Source organism: Salvelinus namaycush, chromosome 14 (genome assembly GCF_016432855.1).
Source record: "Salvelinus namaycush isolate Seneca chromosome 14, SaNama_1.0, whole genome shotgun sequence".
NCBI classification, from domain to species: Eukaryota; Metazoa; Chordata; class Actinopteri; order Salmoniformes; family Salmonidae; genus Salvelinus; species Salvelinus namaycush.
Window position 1 is genome coordinate 4,638,105 of NC_052320.1, and position 21,715 is coordinate 4,659,819.

Below are 21,715 nucleotides of genomic sequence, written 5' to 3' on the forward strand. Positions count from 1 at the left end.
CTGTTCAAAACCACTGGGCCTCTGGTCAGTTAAAGAGTGGTTCAATGCCTCTGTTCAAAACCACTGGGCCTCTGGGTTTTCCAGAGGTTACATTGGGCTTGGAGGAATTATTTTAAGCTTTAAAAAACACAATTCCTAAGTGTAAAGTGTAAAAGGGCCAGAAACGTCTCTTTTAAGTTGGTGTAAAACCTCAAGAAATTTGGAATTTTAAATATTTCGCAAAACAGTCTTTAAAAACACCTGTGATATAGTAGCATTACCCTGCGTACACAACATCCTCTTTCCAAGGTCTACGTACAACACATCTAGCCAGCTACGAAAACTAAGCAAACAGATTTCCATAACAAGGGACAGTTCCCACTACTATATTCTAAAATCTATACAGCCGACCCGGGAGACAGAGAGTACGTGAGAGGAGGAAGGGTATTGCTTCACATCCCCCACAGCAGATGTGGAAGGCTATTGCTTCACATCCCCCACAGCAGATGTGGAAGGGTATTGCTTCACATCCCCCACAGCAGATGTGGAAGGGTATTGCTTCACATCCCCCACAGCAGATGTGGGTGGGAGAGAGGAGGCATTTTGTTCCCTCTTTTCTTCTCTTCAGCCAAGGGGGACATCTGTCTGTCTGTCTCAGTTAGCCCTCATCCATCATCACATTCCAACACTGTCCAGTCCAGACCTTTAGGACCATCTCATTGTATCAGGAAGAAAAGTAACAAATAGGATAGGACAACCTTCCCCCTCACCATCCAAACAACAGCCCTTTCATCTGGAGGAAACAGAAACATCAGCCTTCTACTGCCTTCTGTGGAGTTACAAACACACAGAACCCTAGAACACTCAGCACCATAGAACACTCAGAACCCTAGAACACTCAGAATCCTAGAACACTCAGAGCCCTAGAACACTCAGCACCATAGAACACTCAGAACCCTAGACCACTCAGAACCCTAGAACACTCAGAGCCCTAGAACACTCAACTCAGAACCCTAGAACACTCAGAACCCTAGAACACTCAGCACCATAGAACACTCAGAACCCTAGAACACTCAGAACCCTAGAACACTCAGAGCCCTAGAACACTCAGCACCATAGAACACTCAGAACCCTAGACCACTCAGAACCCTAGAACACTCAGAGCCCTAGAACACTCAACTCAGAACCCTAGAACACTCAGAACCCTAGAACACTCAGAACCATAGAACACTCAGAACCCTAGAACACTCAGAACCCTAGAACACTCAACTCAGAACCCTAGAACACTCAGAACCCTAGAACACTCAGAACCCTAGAACACTCAGAACCCTAGAACACTCAGAAACATAGAACTCTCAGAACCATAGAACACTCAGAACCATAGGACACTCAGAACCCTAGAACACTCAGAACTCTAGAACACTCAGAACCCTAGAACACTCAGAACCATAGAACACTCAGCACCCTAGAACACTCAGAACCCTAGAACACTCAGAACCCTAGAACACTCAGAACCATAGAACACTCAGAACCATAGGACACTCAGAACCATAGGACACTCAGAACCATAGAACACTCAGAACCCTAGAACACTCAGAACCATAGGACACTCAGAACCATAGGACACTCAGAACCATAGAACACTCAGAACCATAGAACACTCAGAACCATAGAACACTCAGAACCCTAGAACACTCAGAAGCATAGAACACTCAGAACCATAGAACACTCAGAACCCTAGAACACTCAGAAGCATAGAACACTCAGAACCATAGAACACTCAGAACCATAGAACGCTCAGAACCCTAGAACACTCAGAACCATAGAACACTCAGAATCATAGAACACTCAGAACCCTAGAACACTCAGAACCCTAGAACACTCAGAACCCTAGAACACTCAGAACCCTAGAACACTCAGAACCCTAGAACACTCAGAACCCTAGAACACTCGGACAGCATAGAAAAAACTCAATGCTCTAAACATCATATCTTAAACATCGATTTGGCAGAGAGAGAAATGGTGAGGAGGAGGAAGTCTGTTCTGTGGCTCAGAATGAATTCATGTAAAATGTCTGTCTGACTGAAGGGAAACGATTCACTGTGACACACAATGTCAATGTCTGACTGGAGGGAAGCTATTCACTGTGACACACATCTTTGTATACTGCATTCTTCTGTTATATCTTCTGAAGGGAGGATGAGAGCAAGACTTTACTTTGACTTTTGGCAGTTTTTTGTTGTTGTTGCAAACACTGGTTCACTGTGACGAGTTGATGAGCAAAACACTGACTGAGAGAAACAGACCTGTAGATATTATCATGCACCTGACTGATCACGGACATTAAATACAAAGAGCTGTGTGTGTACCTGTGTGTGTGTGTACCTGTGTGTGTCTACCTGTGTGTGTATGTAAGTTTTAAACTGTGTGTGTGTGTGTGTGTGTGTGCTCATGTTCTGTACAGTTTGTAGTTTTGTGTCTTTAGAGAACAGATCTAATATTGATTGTACGCCTCAAAATCAATCATGTATTCTCTCCCGAGGTTGCAGTCTCCTCCCCTTCCTCCTCTAGGGCCTCTGTAATTGAACCGTGAGCCTGTAGCTCCTCCCCTCTCCCTGCGCGTGATAGGACCTCTATCCAGCGGCGCTGTAGCTCCTCCCCATCGGCACTGAAGTAGAGCGTAAGGTGGGATTGGCTGATTTTGAAGGCAAAGCGGCGTTCCAGACGGTCACATGAATCAGGAAGGGAGACCTCGAAGCCAATCAGGGGTACAGAGCGCTGGGCTTTCACATCCTGGGTACACAGGGAAGGAAGAGGGCAGAACAGAGAGGACAGACAGAGAGGGCAGACAGAGATGACAGAGAGAGAGGACAGACAGAAAGGACAGATAGAGAGGACAGATAGAGAGGACAGACAGAGAGGACATACAGAGAGGACATACAGAGAGGACAGACAGAGAGGACAGACAGAGGACAGACAGAGAGGACAGACAGAGAGGGCAGACAGAGGGGACAGACAGAGGGGACAGAGAGAGAGGACAGAGAGGACAGACAGAGAGGGCAGACAGAGGGGACAGACAGAGGACAGACAGAGAGGGCAGACAGAGAGGACAGACAGAGGACAGAGAGGGCAGACAGAGAGAGAGGACAGAGAGGACAGACAGAGAGGGCAGACAGAGAGGACAGACAGAGGGGACAGACAGAGGGGACAGACAGAGGGGACAGACAGAGGACAGACAGAGGACAGACAGAGGGGGCAGACAGAGGACAGACAGAGGGGACAGACAGAGGACAGACAGAGGGGACAGACAGAGAGGACAGACAGAGGGGACAGACAGAGGGGACAGACAGAGGACAGACAGAGAGGACAGACAGAGGGGACAGACAGAGGGGACAGACAGAGGGGACAGACAGAGGACAGACAGAGGACAGACAGAGGACAGACAGAGGGGACAGACAGAGGACAGACAGAGGGGACAGACAGAGGGGACAGACAGAGGGGACAGACAGAGAGGACAGACAGAGGACAGACAGAGATGACAGAGAGGGCAGACAGAGAGAGAGGACAGAGAGGACAGAGAGGACAGACAGAGGGGACAGACAGAGGACAGACAGAGAGGACAGACAGAGGGGACAGACAGAGGGGACAGACAGAGGACAGACAGAGAGGACAGACAGAGAGGACAGAGGGGACAGACAGAGGGGACAGACAGAGGGGACAGACAGAGAGGACAGACAGAGAGGGCAGACAGAGAGGGCAGACAGAGAGGACAGACAGAGAGGACAGACAGAGGGGACAGACAGAGAGGACAGACAGAGAGGACAGACAGAGAGGGCAGACAGAGGACAGACAGAGGGGACAGACCTGGATGAATATTCCAAATCCAAAGTACATTGCTATGTTTTTTTTAACGTTTTCTCCTTTTGTTGTGTTGTTTAAAATAATTGAAGTCTGTGTAACTATATTATGTAATAACATGTATAATAACTGTCTAATAGGGGTGTAATAACAGTCTAATAGGGGTGTAATAACAGTCTAATAGGGGTGTAATAACATGTATAATATTAGCCACGGTAAAGTATTATCGAACTGATCTGAGGAACCCCGTATATGTTAACAGTCTAATAACATTCTAATAACAGTCTAATAGGGGTGTAATAACAGTCTAATAGGGGTGTAATAACAGTCTAATAGGGGTGTAATAACAGTCTAATAGGGGTGTAATAACAGTCTAATAGGTGTGTAATAACAGTCTAATAGGGGTGTAATAACAGTCTAATAACAGTCTAATAGGGGTGTAATAACAGTCTAATAGGGGTGTAATAACAGTCTAATAGGGGTGTAATAACAGGCTAATAGGGGTGTAATAACAGTCTAATAGGGGTGTAATAACAGTATAATAACAGTCTAATAGGGGTGTAATAACAGTCTAATAACAGTCTAATAGGGGTGTAATAACAGTCTAATAACAGTCTAATAGGGGAGTACTAACAGTCTAATAGGGGTGTAATAACAGTCTAATAACAGTCTAATAACAGTTTAATAGGGGTGTAATAACAGTCTAATAGGTGTGTAATAACAGTCTAATAACAGTCTAATAGGGGTGTAATAACAGTCTAATAACAGTCTAATAGGGGTGTAATAACAGTCTAATAGGGGTGTAATAACAGTCTAATAGGGGTGTAATAACAGTCTAATAGGGGTGTAATAACAGTCTAATAACAGTCTAATAGGGGTGTAATAACAGTCTAATAGGGGTGTAATAACAGTCTAATAACAGTCTAATAACAGTCTAATAGGGGTGTAATAACAGTCTAATAACAGTCTAATAGGGGTGTAATAACAGTCTAATAGGGGTGTAATAACAGTCTAATAACAGTCTAATAACAGTCTAATAGGGGTGTAATAACAGTCTAATAACAGTCTAATAGGGGTGTAATAACAGTCTAATAGGGGTGTAATAACAGTCTAATAACAGTCTAATAGGGGAGTACTAACAGTCTAATAGGGGTGTAATAACAGTCTAATAACAGTCTAATAACAGTTTAATAGGGGTGTAATAACAGTCTAATAGGTGTGTAATAACAGTCTAATAACAGTCTAATAGGGGTGTAATAACAGTCTAATAGGGGTGTAATAACAGTCTAATAGGGGTGTAATAACAGTCTAATAGGGGTGTAATAACAGTCTAATAACAGTCTAATAACAGTCTAATAGGGGTGTAATAACAGTCTAATAACAGTCTAATAGGGGTGTAATAACAGTCTAATAGGTGTGTAATAACAGTCTAATAACAGTCTAATAGGGGTGTAATAACAGTCTAATAGGGGTGTAATAACAGTCTAATAACTGTCTAATAGGGGTGTAATAACAGTCTAATAGGTGTGTAATAACAGTCTAATAACAGTCTAATAGGGGTGTAATAACAGTCTAATAACAGTCTAATAGGGGTGTAATAACAGTCTAATAGGTGTGTAATAACAGTCTAATAACAGTCTAATAGGGGTGTAATAACAGTCTAATAGGGGTGTGATAACAGTCTAATAACAGTCTAATAGGGGTGTAATAACAGTCTAATAGGGGTGTAATAACAGTCTAATAACAGTCTAATAGGGGTGTAATAACAGTCTAATAACAGTCTAATAGGGGTGTAATAACAGTCTAATAGGTATGTAATAACAGTCTAATAACAGTCTAATAGGGGTGTAATAACAGTCTAATAACATTCTAATAGGGGTGTAATAACAGTCTAATAGGTGTGTAATAACAGTCTAATAGGTATGTAATAACAGTCTAATAACAGTCTAATAGGTGTGTAATAACAGTCTAATAACAGTCTAATAGGGGTGTAATAACAGTCTAATAACAGTCTAATATGGGTGTAATAACAGTCTAATAGGGGTGTAATAACAGTCTAATAACAGTCTAATAACAGTCTAATAGGGGTGTAATAACAGTCTAATAACAGTCTAATAGGGGTGTAATAACAGTCTAATAGGGGTGTAATAACAGTCTAATAACAGTCTAATAGGGCTGTAATAACAGTCTAATAGGGGTGTAATAACAGTCTAATAACAGTCTAATAGGGGTGTAATAACAGTCTAATAACAGTCTAATAGGGGTGTAATAACAGTCTAATAACAGTCTAATAGGGGTGTAATAACAGTCTAATAACAGTCTAATAACAGTCTAATAGGGGTGTAATAACAGTCTAATAGGTGTGTAATAACAGTCTAATAACAGTCTAATAGGTGTGTAATAACAGTCTAATAACTGTCTAATAGGGGTGTAATAACAGTCTAATAGGGGTGTAATAACAGTCTAATAGGGGTGTAATAACAGTCTAATAGGGGTGTAATAACAGTCTAATAGGTGTGTAATAACAGTCTAATAACAATCTAATAGGTGTGTAATAACAGGTTAATAGGGGTGTAATAACAGGTTAATAGAGGTGTAATAACAGGTTAATAGGGGGTGTAATAACAGGTTAATAGGGGGTGTAATAACAGGTTAATAGGGGGTGTAATAACAGGTTAATAGGGGGTGTAATAACAGGTTAATAGGGGGTGTAATAACAGGTTAATAGGGGGTGTAATAACAGATTAATAGAGGTGTAATAACAGGTCATCTCACCTGAGGAGCACCGTATATGTACAGGACTAGTGGTTCATTCTCTGGGATGACAAACCAGGCTTTCTGCCAGCCTCTGCCTGCTCCCTTCTCCATGTGGTGGAGGAAGCTACACATCACACTGTTCTCTGCAGCCACCGACGCCTGTTTCTGTAGACCACACACACATACATTGCGTTAGAGACCACTCTCCATTAATGTTGGGCAGCTTGTTCTTATTTTCCACAAGGGTAGTGTTTTACATTTACATTTACATTTAAGTCATTTAGCAGACGCTCTTATCCAGAGCGACTTACAAGTACATACATTCATACTTTTTTTGTACTTTGTACTTTTGTACTTTATATTTTATCCCTGACAAAAGGCCCGGGACTCCAGAATACTGTTCTATTTCATATATTTCTATCCTCTTGTCTTCCCTTGCTCTTTTAAGTACAGTTAAAAATGTGGAAAGTATATAACATAAATGCATGTATTTGGCTGAGTTTGGTATTGCATTTGACCAAGGCCTGTTGTCAGGACCTCCAGCACAACAAATCAAATCAAATTTTATTAGTCACATGCTCCGAATACAACAGGTGTAGGTAGACCTAACAGTGAAATGCTTACTTACGAGCCCCCTTACGAGCCCCAACAATGCAGTTTTAAAAAATACGGCTAAGAATAAGACATTTAAAAAAACAAGTAATTAAAGAGCAGCAGTAAAATAACAATAGCGAGACTATATACAGGGGGGGTACCGGTACAGAGTCAATGTGCGGGGGCACCGGTTAGTTGAGGTAGTATGTACATGTAGGTAAAGTTTTTAAAGTGACTATGCATAGATGATAACAACAGAGAGTAGCAGCGGTGTAAAAGAGGGGGAGGGGGGGGGGGGCAATGCAAATAGTCTGGGTAGCCATTGGATTAGGTGTTCAGGAGTCTTCTGGCTTGGGGTAGAAGCTGTTTAGAAGCCTCTTGGTCCTAGACTTGGCACTCCGGTACCATTTGCCGTGTGGTAGCAGAGAGAACAGTCTATGACAAGGGTGGCTGGAGGTTTTTTAGGGCCTTGCTCTGACACCGCCTGGTATAGAGGTCCTGGATGGCAGGAAGCTTGGTGGCCCTACTGGGCGGAGGCCAAGCAGTTGCCATACCAGGCAGTGATGCAACCAGTCAGGATGCTCTCGATGGTGCAGCTGTAGAACCTTTTGAGGATCTGAGGACCCATGCTAAATCTTTTCAGTCTCCTGAGGGGGAATAGGTTTTGTCGTGCCCGCTTCATGACTGTCTTGGTGTGCTTGGACCATGTTCGTTTGTTGGTGATGTGGACAGCAAGGAACTTAAAGCTCTCAACCTGCTCCACTACAGCCCCGTTGATGAGAATGGGGGGTGTGCTCGGTCCTCCTTTTCCTGTAGTCTACAATCATCTCCTTTGTCTTGATCACATTGAGGGAGAGGTTGTTGTCCTGGCACCACACGGACAGGTCTCTGACCTCCTCCCGATAGGCTGTCTCATCGTTGTCCGTGATCAGACCTACTTAATGATGGTGTTGGAGTCGTGCCTGGCTGTGCAGTCATGAGTGAACAGGAGGTAGAGGAGGGGACTGAGCACGCACCCCTGAGGTGCCCCTGTGTTGAGGATCAGTGTGGCGGATGTGCTGTTACCTACCCTTACCACCTGGGGGCGGCCGGTCAGTCCCAGGGTCCTTAGCTTAGTGGTGAGCTTTGAGGGCACTATGGCGTTGAAAGCTGAGCTGTAGTCAATGAATAGCATTCTCACATAGGTGTTCCTTCTGTCCAGGTGGGAAAGGGCAGTGTGAAGTGCAATAGAGATGGCATCATCTGTGGATTTGTTGGGGAGGTATGCAAATTGGAGTGGGTCTATGGTTTCTGGAATAATGGTGTTGATGTGAGCCATTACCAGTCTTTCAAAGCACTTCATGGCTACAGACGTGAGTGCTACGGGTCAGTAGTGATTTAGGCAGGTTCTGTGTTCTTGGGCACAGGCACTATGGTGGTCTGCTTAAAACATGTTGGTATTGCAGACTCAGACAGGGAGAGGTTGAAAATGCCAGTGAAGACACTTGCCAGTTGGTCCTCCTGGTAATCCGTATGTCCCTGCGGCCTTGTGAATGTTGACCTGTTTAAAGGTCTTACTCACATCGGCTGTGGAGAGCGTGATCACACAGTCTCCCGGAACAGCTGCTGCTCTCATGCACATTTCAGTGTTATTTGGCTTGAAGCGTCTGGAAGGCTCGTGTCATTGGGCAGCTCTCGGCTGTGCTTCCCTTTGTAGTCTGTAATGGTTTGCAAGCTCTGCCACATCAGACGAGCGTCAGAGCCGGTGTAGTACGATTCAATCTTAGTCCTGTATTGACGCTTTGCCTGTTTGATGGTTCGTCGGAGGGCATAGCGGGATTTCTTATAAGCTTCCGGGTTAGAGTCCCGCTCCTTGAAACCGGCAGCTCTAGCCTTTAGGTCAGTGTGGATGTTGCCTGTAACCCATGGCTTCTAGTTGGGGTATTTACATACGGTCACTGTGGGGACGACGTCATCGATGCACTTATTGACGAAGCCAATGACTGATGTGGTGTACTCCTCAATGCCATCGGAGGAATCCCAGAACATTTCCAGTCTGTGCTAGCAAAACAGTCCTGTAGCTTAGCATCTGCTTCATCTGACCACTTTTTTATTAATCTAGTCACTGGTGCTTCCTGCTTAAATGTTTTGCTTGTAAGCAGGAATCAGGTGGATAGTATTATGGTCAGATTTGCCAAATGGAGGTCGAGGGAGAGCTTTGTATGTGTCTCTGTGAGGGGTGTAAAGGTGGTTCCCTCTGGTTGCACATTTAACATGCTGATAGAAATTTGGTTAAACGGATTTAAGTTTCCCTGCATTAAAGTCCCTGGCTACTAGGAGCGTCGCCTCTGGGTGAGCGTTTTCTTGTTTGCTTATGGCGGAATACAGCTCATTGAGTGCGGTCTTAGTGCCAGCCTCAGTCTGTGGTGGTATGTAAAACAGCTACGAAAAATACAGATAAAAACTCTCTAGGTAGATAGTGTGGTCTACAGCTTATCATGAGATACTCTACCTCAGGCGAGCAAAACCTCAAGACTTCCTTAGATATCGTGCACCAGCTGTTATTTACAAAAATACATAGTCCTCCACCCCTTGTCTTACCAGAGGCTGCTGTTCTATCCTGCCGGTACATCGTATAACCAGCCAGCTGTATGTTGATAGTGTCATCGTTCAGCCACGACTCCGTGAAGCATAAGATATTACAGTTTTGAATGTCCCGTTAGCAGTTAATCTTGCGTCTGGGTCATCGATTTTATTCTCCAAATATTGCACGTTTGCTAGCAGAATGGAAGGAAGTGGGGGTTTATTTGATCGCCTACGAATTCTCAGAAGGTAGTCCGCCCTCTGGCCCCTTTTTCTCAGCCTCCTCTTCACGCAAATCACGGGGATCTGGCCCTGTTCCTGAGAAAGCAGTATATCGTTCGCGTCGGCCTCGTCAGACTCATTAACTTCTTATGGCTGGGGGCAGTATTGAGTAGCTTGGATGAATAAGGTGCCCAGAGTAAACTGCCTGCTACTCAGTCCCAGAAGCCAAGATATGCATATCATTAGTATATTTGGATAGAAAACACTCTGAAGTTTCTAAAACTGTTTGAATGATGTCTGTGAGTATAACAGAACTCATATGGCAGGCAAAAACCTGAGAAAAAATCCAACCAGGAAGTTGGAAATCTGATATTTGTAGTTTTTCAACTCATCGCCTATCGAATAAACAGGGGGATATTGGTCATATTGCACTTCCCAAGGCTTCCACTAGATGTCAACAGTCTTTAGAACCTTGTTTGATGCTTCTACTATGAAGGAGGGGGGAATGAGGGCTCTTTGAGTCAGGGGTCTGGCAGAGTGCCATGAGCTGACCACGCGTGTTCACGTGAGAGTTAGCTTGCGTTCCATTGCATTTCTGAAGACAAAGGAATTCTCCGGTTGAAACATTATTGAAGATTTATGTTAAAAACATCCTAAAGATTGATTCTATACATCGTTTGACATGTTTCTACGGACTGTAACGGAACTTTTGGACTTTTCGTCTGCTCGCGACTCATGAATTTGGATTACTGGGCTAAATGTGCGAACAAAAAGGAAGTATTTGGACATAAATTATGTACTTTATCGAACAAATCAAACATTTATTGTGGAACTGGGATTCCTGGGAGTGCATTCTGATGAAGATCATCAAAGGTAAGTGAATATTTATAAAGCTATTTCTGACTTCTGTTGACTCCAACATGGTTTTGTCGTCTGAGCGCCGTACTCAGATTATTGCATGGTTTGCTTTTTCCGTAAAGTTTTTTTGAAATCAGACACAGCGGTTGCATTAAGGAGAAGTATATCTCTAATTCTGTGCATAACACTTGCATCTTATATTAAAGTTTATGATGACTATTTCTGTAAATTGATGTGGCTCTCTGCAAAATGTTTAAGAAGCAAAACATTACTGAACGTAACGCGCCAATGTAAACTGAGATGTTAGGATATAAATATGCACTTTGTAGAACAAAACATACATGTATTGTGTAACATGAAGTCCTATGAGTGTCATCTGATGAAGATCATCAAAGGTTAGTGATTAATTTTATCTCTATTTCTGCTTTTTGTGACTCCTCTCTTTGGCTGGAAAAATGGCTGTATTTTTCTGTGACTAGGTACTAACCTAACATAATCGTTTGGTGTGCTTTCGATCGTAAAGCCTTTTTGAAATCGGACACTGTGGTGGGATTAACAACAAGTTTATCTTTAAAATGGTGTGAAATACTTGTATGTTTGAGGAATTTTAATTATGAGATTTCTGTTGTTTGAATTTGGCGCCCTGCACTTTCACTGGCTGTTGTCAAATCGATCCCGTTAACGGAATCTTAGCCGATCTCAACCATAAGAGGTTAAGTATCTGATGTATAGATATGTATTTAACCTCAGGTCTTATCTATCTATTATCACCTGCTAGCTGATCCCATCGACTTAGAGTCTTTGTACTAACGCTAGTTAGCATTGGGTCGCTAGTTAGAATTGGGACGCTAGTTAGCATTGGGTCGCTAGTTAGCATTGGGTCGCTAGTTAGAATTGGGTCGCTAGTTAGCATTGGGTCCCTAGTTAGCATTGGGTCCCTAGTTAGCATTGGGTCGCTAGTTAGAATTGGGTCGCTAGTTAGCATTGGGTCGCTAGTTAGCATTGGGTCGCAAAACTCCCTCTAACTTTCTTCATACTGGACAAAGATACATGAACATGGTCTGACCCTGGGGAAGTAGATCAAATTAGGAAGTATCCCTTTTTCTACGGCAGTCAGGATCCTGTTATGTACCTCTAGTATTGACCGTCGTCTGTTTATGCTGCAGGTCAGGCTGGCGGGGGAGGGGGGGACCCCCACTAGGGTGGTGTAGCAGTCGATACACACCCTGTTAGCCCTGTTGTTGTCGTAGAGTAGACGGGCCCTGAACTCTGAACACTTTCCACACACCACCTGGGATACACAGAGAGAGGAGGTACACCTCCATAATGCTGTTAACATGCATTACACCTGGGATACACAGAGAGAGGAGGTACACCTCCATAATGCTGTTAACATGCATTACACCTGGGATACACAGAGAGAGGAGGTACACCTCCATAATGCTGTTAACATGCATTACACCTGGGATACACAGAGAGAGGAGGTACACCTCCATAATGCTGTTAACATGCATTACACCTGGGATACACAGAGAGAGGAGGTACACCTCCATAATGCTGTTAACATGCATTACACCTGGGATACACAGAGAGAGGAGGTACACCTCCATAATGCTGTTAACATGCATTACACCTGGGATACACAGAGAGAGGAGGTACACCTCCATAATGCTGTTAACATGCATTACACCTGGGATACACAGAGAGAGGAGGTACACCTCCATAATGCTGTTAACATGCATTACACCTGGGATACACAGAGAGAGGAGGTACACCTCCATAATGCTGTTAACATGCATTACACCTGGGATACACAGAGAGCTCAGGTGTAGGAGACAAGAAGCAGTTCACTGACGACAGGCCATTGATGGAAAACTAGGTGCATCCTCTTCAATATCAGAATAAATAGGAACAATTTACTCAATAAAAAAACTCTTGATTTGCCCATACTTTTTACTTTATAGAGTATTGAGCAAGACAACCCTACTTTCTCAGCAGTTTACTGGGGACATGGGCGTAGTAAACAGAGAGACTAGGACTGGAGACATGGAAGGAGTAACAGACAGACTAGGACTGGACACATGGAAGGAGTAAACAGACAGACTAGGACTGGAGACATGGAAGGAGTAAACAGAGAGACTAGGACTGGAGACATGGAAGGAGTAAACAGAGAGACTAGGACTGGAGACATGGAAGGAGTAAACAGAGAGACTAGGACTGGAGACATGGAAGGAGTAAACAGAGAGACTAGGACTGGAGACATGGAAGGAGTAAACAGAGAGACTAGGACTGGAGACATGGAAGGAGTAAACAGAGAGACTAGGACTGGAGACATGGAAGGAGTAAACAGAGAGACTAGGACTGGAGACATGGAAGGAGTAACAGACAGACTAGGACTGGAGACATGGAAGGAGTAACAGACAGACTAGGACTGGAGACATGGAAGTAGTTCGCTTGTTGGGGTGGAGGGGAGGGGACAACATTTCAACCAATGAGAGTCAAGGTACAGCTCAAAACCCCAAACTCTCACTCAATAGTGATCAAAATGTTCATCTTAATTTTATATATATGAATACTTTTTTCAATTAAGAGTTTTTAAAATTGAGGAGTAGAGCGACTGACTGACATAATCAGGTCACTTGTACATAACATCCAGATTTGATTGGAAACGTACGTGTCCACAGGCTTTGCAGTGGTGACGTCTCTTGGTGATGGAGTTGAACGGCTCCTGGCACTTCATACACAGAGTCACCTCCTTCTCACGGATCGGAGTGGGGGCACGCTTCCCCAGCTCATTACAGTTCTGAGAGAGAAAGTAGATTGGAAGAGAGACAGACAGAGAGAGAGGGAGTGAGTGAGAGAAGGAGAGATGTGTGAGAGAGAGGGAATGAGTGAGAGAAGGAGAGATGTGTGAGAGAGAGGGAATGAGTGAGAGAAGGCGAGAAGTGTGTGAGAGAGAGAGACAGGGAGAGAGGGAATGAGTGAGAGAAGGAGAGATGGTGTTAGATGTTAGGGGTTAAGGGTTATGCTGGGGTTAGATGCTAGGGGTTAGATGGTAGCCTGGTGTTAGATGTTAGGGGTTAAGGGTTATGCTGGGGTTAGATGCTAGGGGTTAAGGGTTATGCTGGGGTTAGATGCTAGGGGTTAAGGGTTATGCTGGGGTTAGATGCTAGGGGTTAAGGGTTATGCTGGGGTTAGATGCTAGGGGATAGGGGCTAGGGGTTGCGTTGTATCTTACAGGTGAGTTGGGAGGAGTGTAGTCCTCATCTCGGAGAGAGCAGTTGAGATGGTGGAACGTGGCTACCGTTTGTTCATGTCTCTGAATGGTGGCCTGGATAGCCTGAGAGAGAGGAGGAACAGACGACATGTTAAATTACAACGTCTCTGCTGGATTGACGTTTTATCTGGTGACACGCACACATACACACACACACACACACACACACACACACACACACACACACACACACACACACACACACACACACACACAGCCTAGGACCAAACCACATAAACACAAAATCTCCCTTCGCCACACCATCGCCGTTCACACCAGATAAAACCAAGGTAAGGAAGTGAAGGAGACATGCTCATTAATATGGATGAATACAGAGTTGTTATGTGGAGAGTGGAAGCTGAAATAGTGGGAGCTGAGATGGTGGGAGCTGAAATAGTGGGAGCTGAAATAATGGGAGCTGAGATAGAGGGAGCTGAGATAGAGGGAGCTGAAATAATGGGAGCTGAGATAGAGGGAGCTGAAATAATGGGAGCTGAGATAGCGGGAGCTGAAATAGCGGGAGCTGAGATAGAGGGAGCTGAGATAGCGGGAGCTGAGATAGCGGGAGCTGAGATAGCAGGAGCTGAATAATGGGAGCTGAAATAGCGGGAGCTGAGATAGCGGGAGCTGAGATAGCGGGAGCTGAGATAGCGGGAGCTGAGATAGCGGGAGCTGAATAATGGGAGCTGAGATAGCGGGAGCTGAGATAGCGGGAGCTGAGATAGCGGGAGCTGAGATAGCGGGAGCTGAAATAGCGGGAGCTGAGATAGCGGGAGCTGAGATAGCGGGAGCTGAGATAGCGGGAGCTGAAATAGCGGGAGCTGAGATAGCGGGAGCTGAGATAGCGGGAGCTGAAATAGCGGGAGCTGAGATAGCGGGAGCTGAGATAGCGGGAGCTGAGATAGTGGGAGCTGAGATAGCGGTGGCTGAGATAGTGGGAGCTGAAATAGTCTAAGTTGAGATAGTGGGAGCTGAAATAGCGGGAGCTGAGATAGAGGGAGCTGAGATAGAGGGAGCTGAAATAGCGGGAGCTGAGATAGAGGGAGCTGAGATAGAGGGAGCTGAAATAGCGGGAGCTGAGATAGCGGGAGCTGAAATAGCGGGAGCTGAGATAGCGGGAGCTGAGATAGCGGGAGCTGAAATAGCGGGAGCTGAGATAGTGGGAGCTGAAATATTCTAAGCTAAGATAGTCTAAACTGAGATAGTCTAAGGTGAGATACAGAAGTATTTACCTGGATCCAGTCCTTCTTCTCTTCTTCAGTCCTACACAGGACAACAACAACGTATTAGGTATTGAGCTTAAACACCTACATTTGAGCCAAGTATTCTTTGAGAAGTGTGTCAGTTGCTAGAAGCCGAGTTAGAAATGGTTTTAAACTACTCAAAAGCATGTTTCTTTTATTATTTTATTTTTTTGTACGGAATTGTAAAAGAAAATCATTTCAAATATACAGTACCAGTCAAAAGTTTGGACACACCTACTCATTCTAAGGTTTTTCTTTATTTTTTACTGTTTTCTACATTGTATAATAATAGTGAAGACATCAGAACTATGGAATAACACATATGGAATCATGTAGTAACCAAAAAAGTGTTAAACAAATCTAAATATATTTTATATTTGAGACTCTTCAAATAGCCACCTGTAACGGTTTTCTTCCAGGGGTGAAGGAGAGGACCAAAGTGCAGCGCGGCTAGTGTTAAACATGTTTAATCAAGAACAAGTGAAACACTACAAACAACAATACAAAATAACAAATGTGCAAAAACCGACACAGACCTATCTGGTGCAGACAATCACAGAGACAGGAAACAAACACCCACAAAATCCCAACACAAAACAAGCCTCCTATATATGATTCTCAATCAGGGACAACGATTACCATCTGCCTCTGATTGAGAACCATATTAGGCTGGACATAGAAACAGACAAACTAGACACACAACATAGAATTCCCACCCAGCTCACGTCCTGACCAACTAAACACATACAAAACAACAGAAAACAGGTCAGGAACGTGACACCACCCTTTGCCTTGATGACAGCTTTGCACACTCTTGGCATTCTCTCAACCAGCTTCATGAGGTAGTCACCTGGAATGCATTTCAATTAACAGGTGTGCCTTGTTAAAAGTTCATTTGTGGAATTTATATCCTTCTTAATGCGTTTGATCCAATCGGTTGTGTTGTGACAAGGTAAGGGTGGTACACAGAAGACAGCCCTATTTGGTAAAAGACCAAGTCCAAGAACAGCAAAGAGCAAAAACAACAGTCCATCATTACTTTAAGACATGGAAGTCAGTCAATCTGGAAAACTTCAAGAACTTTGAAAGTTTCTTCAAGTGCTGTCACAAAAACCATCAAGCGCTATGATGAAACTGTCTCTCATGAGGACCGCCAGCCCAAATAAATGCTTCACAGAGTAACAGACACATCTCAACATCAACTGTTCAGATGAGACCACTTGAATCAGGCCTTCATGGTCGAATTGCTGCAAAGAAACCACTACTAAAGGACACCAATAAGAAGAACAGACTTGCTTAGGCCAAGAAACACGAGCAATGGACATTAGACCAGTGGAAATCTGTCCTTTGGTCTGATGAGTCCAAGTTCCAACCGCTGTGTCTTTGTGGGATGCATAGTAGGTGAACGGATGATCTCTGCATGTGTGGTTCCCACCGTGAAGCATGGAGGAGGAGGTGTGATGGTGTGGGGGTCCTTGCTGATGACACTGTCAGGGATTTACTTAGAATTCAAGGCACACTTAACCAGCATGGCTACCACAGCATTCTGCAGCGATACGCCATACCATCTGGTTTGCGCTTAGTGGGACAATAATTTGTTTTTCAACAGGACAATGACATGCTCAGCATGTGGGAACTCCTTCAAGTCGGTTGGAAAAGCATTCCTCATTAAACTGGTTGAGAGAATGCCAAGAGTGTGCAAAGCTGTCATCAAAGCAAAGGGTGGCTACTTTGAAGAATCTAAAATCTAAAAATAATTGTAATTTGTTTAACACTTTTTTGGTTACTACATGATTCCATATGTGTTATTTCATGGTTTTGATGTCTTCACTATTATTCTACAATGTAGAAAATAGTAAAAATAAAGAAAAAGTCTTTTGACTGGTACTGTATATATATACATATATATATTTTTTTCATTGTTGGACATTTGTTCCCTGGTATTCCCACGCATAACAGAGAGACACGTGATTATATCCAAATGTAAGTAAGGTTTAAAATGATTTTGTTTAGTCAAATATTATATCTGTTTGGGCTACAAATAATTTGTAATTATGTTCCTGGCCCGTGATCATCCGCTCACGAAAAAATAGGCCCGCGGATGATCCCTGGGCTAGGGTGTAGAGTTGGGGGTTATGCTGGAGTTAGAGCCTAGGGGGTAGTGGTATTATGATGGGGGTAGGGGTTATTCTGGGATAAGAGTTTAGGAGGTAGGGGTTATGCTGATGAAAGATTATGCTGGGGTTATAGGCTATAGGGTAAGGGTTATGCTGGGGTTACAGATTATGCTGGGGTTATAGGCTATAGGGTAGGGGTTATGCTGGGGTTACAGATTATGCTGGGGTTACAGATTATGCTGGGGTTATAGGCTATGTGGTAGGGGTTATGCTGGGGTTACAGATTATGCTGGGGTTACAGATTATGCTGGGGTTATAGGCTATGTGGTAGGGGTTATGCTGGGGTTACAGATTATGCTGGGGTTATAGGCTATGGGGTAGGGGTTATGCTGGGGTTACAGATTATGCTGGGGTTACAGATTATGCTGGGGTTATAGGCTATGTGGTAGGGGTTATTCTGGGATAAGAGTTTAGGAGGTAGGGGTTATGCTGGGGTTACAAATTATGCTGGGGTTATAGGCTATGGAGTACGGGTTATACTGGGGTTACAGATTATGCTGGGGTTACAGATTATGCTGGGGTTACAGATTATGCTGGGGTTATAGGCTATGTGGTAGGGGTTATTCTGGGATAAGAGTTTAGGAGGTAGGGGTTATGCTGGGGTTACAGATTATGCTGGGGTTATAGGCTATGGAGTACGGGTTATACTGGGGTTACAGATTATGCTGGGGTTATAGGCTATGGAGTACGGGTTATACTGGGGTTACAGATTATGCTGGGGTTACAGATTATGCTGGGGTTAGTCCTGGAGTAAAACATTGAAATAAATATTCCGGCTCCCCTCACCTGGCCTGTAGTTCTAGTGATCGTTGTTTTCCAGACACCAGGAAGGTCCTGGGCACGTTAACACTGCTGCTCTCCTTCAGCTGTAAGAAGAAAAGAAGGAGACGCACAGGACATCACTCAGCTGACCACAGCTCCATACAGCAGGCAGTTATTACAGAGCACTATAAAAGATGGTGCTGTAGCATTCCTCCTGTGTTGGAAGAGCCTTAGCATGCACACTATTCCCTATGTAGTGCACCACTTTTGTCCAGAGCCTAGTGCACCATGCAGGGAATAGGGTGCATTTTCAGATTGGCATTAAAGTGGTAACAGTAGCGTATATACTAAAGAACTAACCTCCATCCCATCCACGTTGATCCTGGCTCTCACCCCAAACTTCTGACCAATCAGCCTCAGTTTAGGGACGCAGTACAATAACCTATCATTGAACTGCAGAAAGATAAAGAGAGAGAGAGAGAGAGAGAGAGAGAGAAGGGGGGAGGGAGGGAGAGAGAGAGAGAGAGAGAGAGAGAGAGAGAGAGAGAGAGAGAGAGAGAGAGGAGGCGGGAGGGAGAGAGAGAGAGAGAGAGAGAGAGAGAGAGAGAGAGAGAGAGAGAGAGAGAGAGAGAGAGAGAAAGATAAAGAGAGAGAGAGAGAGAGAGAGAGAGAGAGAGAGAGAGAGAGAGAGAGAGAGAGAGAGAGAGATAAAGAGAAAGAGAACGAGAGGGAGAAAGAAAGAAAGAAAGAAAGAAAGAAAGAGAGAGAGAGAGAGAGACACAGAGAGAGAGAGAGAGAGAGACAGAGAGAGAGGGAGAGAGAGAGAGAGAGAGAGAGAGAGAGAGAGAGAGAGAGAGAGAGAGAGAGAGAGAGAGAGGGAGAGAGAGACAGAGAGACAGAGAGACAGAGAGAGAGAGAGAGAGACAGAGAGACAGAGAGAGAGAGAGAAAGAGAGAGACAGAGAGAGAGAGAGAGAGAGACAGAGAGACAGAGAGAGACAGAGAGAGACAGAGACAGAGAGAGAGAGAGACAGAGAGAGACAGAGAGAGAGAGAGACAGAGAGAGACAGAGAGAGAGAGAGAGAGAGAGACAGAGACAGAGAGAGAGAGAGAGAGAGAGAGAGAGAGAGAGAGAGAGAGAGAGAGAGAGAGAGAGAGAGAGAGAGAGAGAGAGACAGAGAGAGACAGAGAGAGAGAGAGAGAGAGACAGAGACAGAGAGAGAGACAGAGACAGAGAGAGAGAGAGAGAGAGACAGAGAGAGACAGAGAAAGTGAGAAAGAAAGACACTGTAAATAACAACATTGTACCCAGTGGACTCCACAGTGGAACAGTGGATTCCAAGCAGATTCACAGTAGCAGCATCCTCTTGGAAAGAGAACACAATCTTTTACAAACACATCATCTTTACAATGACTCACTCACCAGGATGAGGTATCTGTCCTGTGAGGTGTGTGTGTGTGTGTGTGTTTGTGTATGCGTGTGTGTGTGTCTATGGTGTGTGTGTGTGTGTGTGTGTGTGTGTGTGTGTGTGTGTGTGTGTGTGTGTGTGTGTGTGTGTGTGTGTGTGTGTGTGTGTGTGTGTGTGTGTGTGTGTGTGTGTGTGTGTGTGCGTGTGTGCGCGCGTGTGTGTGTCACTCACCAGGATGAGGTATCTGTCCTGTGAGGTGCCGTTCTTGGCCGACAGTTTGAGGATGTGTCCCTCCTTGATGAGTTCGTTAGTAGGGTTAACGATGTCCTCCTCTCCTCCCAGCAACTCATACACCTTCAGCAGTTTACGCATACGCTCCTGTAATCATTCAGAGACATTGAACATACAGTACATTAAGGGACTGGATGAAGTAACATTGTCGTGGTCTTCTTCTCCACTAGGAGCTAAAGGAACGAGTCAAGTCAGTCACATTGAACCACAACGTGCTATAAGAGGAGAAACGAAACACACCACTAATTAACAATGAGAAATAAGGGACTTTCAACAACAGCTACAGATGAACAAATCATCTTTAATTACAACCTCATGTTAAATGACAGCGTCTCTGCTGGTGTTTTATCTGGTGTGAACGAACGGGTGACGGAGGTGGAGGTAGGTGGTTTGGCCCTGCGATGTGTGGGTGTGCTTGCGTTCGGTTGTGTGTGATCTGTTAAAGGACTCACCATCTTTCTGATAGCTGTGTTGGGGTGCTCTGCAGCTGTTAAAGGACTCACCACCTTTCTGATGGCTGTGTTGGAGTGCTCTGCAGCTGTTAAAGGACTCACCACCTTTCTGATGGCTGTGTTGGAGTGCTCTGCAGCTGTTAAAGGACTCACCATCTTTCTGATGGCTGTGTTGGAGTGCTCTGCAGCTGTTAAAGGACTCACCACCTTTCTGATGGCTGTGTTGGAGTGCTCTGCAGCTGTTAAAGGACTCACCATCTTTCTGATGGCTGTGTTGGAGTGCTCTGCAGCCTGTTAAAGGACTCACCATCTTTCTGATAGCTGTGTTGGAGTGCTCTGCAGCTGTTAAAGGACTCACCATCTTTCTGATAGCTGTGTTGGAGTGCTCTGCAGCTGTGGCGATCAACTCCAGAGATTCTGAAAAGACACAACAGAGACGTTATTACTTCCAGCAACTAAACCATTTCACAGTGTCACTGACTCATATACTGACTTGCTCTTCTGATGTAGTTTTCCTGCATTCTCTTGTATGTGTTACAACTGACAGCACATAATACATTACAGCGCCTTCCGGAAAGTATTCAGACCCCTTGACTTTCTCCACATGTTGTTGCGTTACAGCCTGAATTTAAAATGGATTAAATAAAGGAAAATCCACAGCAATCTACACACAATACGCCATTATGACAAAGTGAAAACAGTTTCTTTGACATTTTTGGAAATGTATATAAATTACCGTTCAAAAGTTTTGGGGTCACTTAGAAATTTCCTTGTTTTTGAAAGAAAAGCTAATTTTTTGATCATTAAAATAACATAAATTTGATCAGAAATACAGTGTAGACATTGTTAATGTTGTAAATGACTATTGTAGCTGTAAACGGCAGATTTTTTATGGAATATCTACATAGGCGTGCAGAGGCCCATTATCAGCAACCATCACTCCTGTGTTCCAATGGCACGTTGTGTTAGTTAATCCAAGTTTATCATTTTAAAGGGCTAATTGATCATTAGAAAACCATATTGCAATTATGTTAGCACAGCTGAGAACTGTTGTTCTGATTAAAGAAGCAATACAACAGGCCTTCTTTAGACTAGTTGAGTATCTGGAGCATCAGCATTTGTGGGTTCGATTACAGCCTCAAAATGGCCAGAAACCAAGACCTTTCTTCTGAAACTCGTCAGTCTATTCTTGTTCTGAGAAATGAAGGCTATTCCATGCGAGAAATTGCCAAGAAACTGAAGATCTCGTACAACGCTGTGTACTACTCCCTTCA

General features: G+C 44.1%; 1 protein-coding gene across 1 annotated transcript in view; it reads right to left on the bottom strand.

Annotated features, from left to right (window-relative positions):
- Positions 1–2,502: 2,502 nt before the first annotated feature.
- fgd1 (FYVE, RhoGEF and PH domain containing 1) overlaps positions 2,503–21,715 on the bottom strand; it is a 56,144-nt gene continuing 36,931 nt past the window's right edge. Inside the window, exons 8-17 of the mRNA XM_039008695.1 lie at positions 20,800–20,858; positions 19,930–20,076; positions 18,651–18,743; positions 18,315–18,394; positions 15,340–15,370; positions 14,069–14,170; positions 13,505–13,633; positions 11,963–12,121; positions 6,613–6,759; positions 2,503–2,772 (exon numbers count right to left, since the gene is read on the bottom strand). Coding sequence (XP_038864623.1) covers positions 2,503–2,772; positions 6,613–6,759; positions 11,963–12,121; positions 13,505–13,633; positions 14,069–14,170; positions 15,340–15,370; positions 18,315–18,394; positions 18,651–18,743; positions 19,930–20,076; positions 20,800–20,858 — 1,217 coding nt within the window. The remainder of the gene's footprint in view (positions 2,773–6,612; positions 6,760–11,962; positions 12,122–13,504; positions 13,634–14,068; positions 14,171–15,339; positions 15,371–18,314; positions 18,395–18,650; positions 18,744–19,929; positions 20,077–20,799; positions 20,859–21,715) is intronic.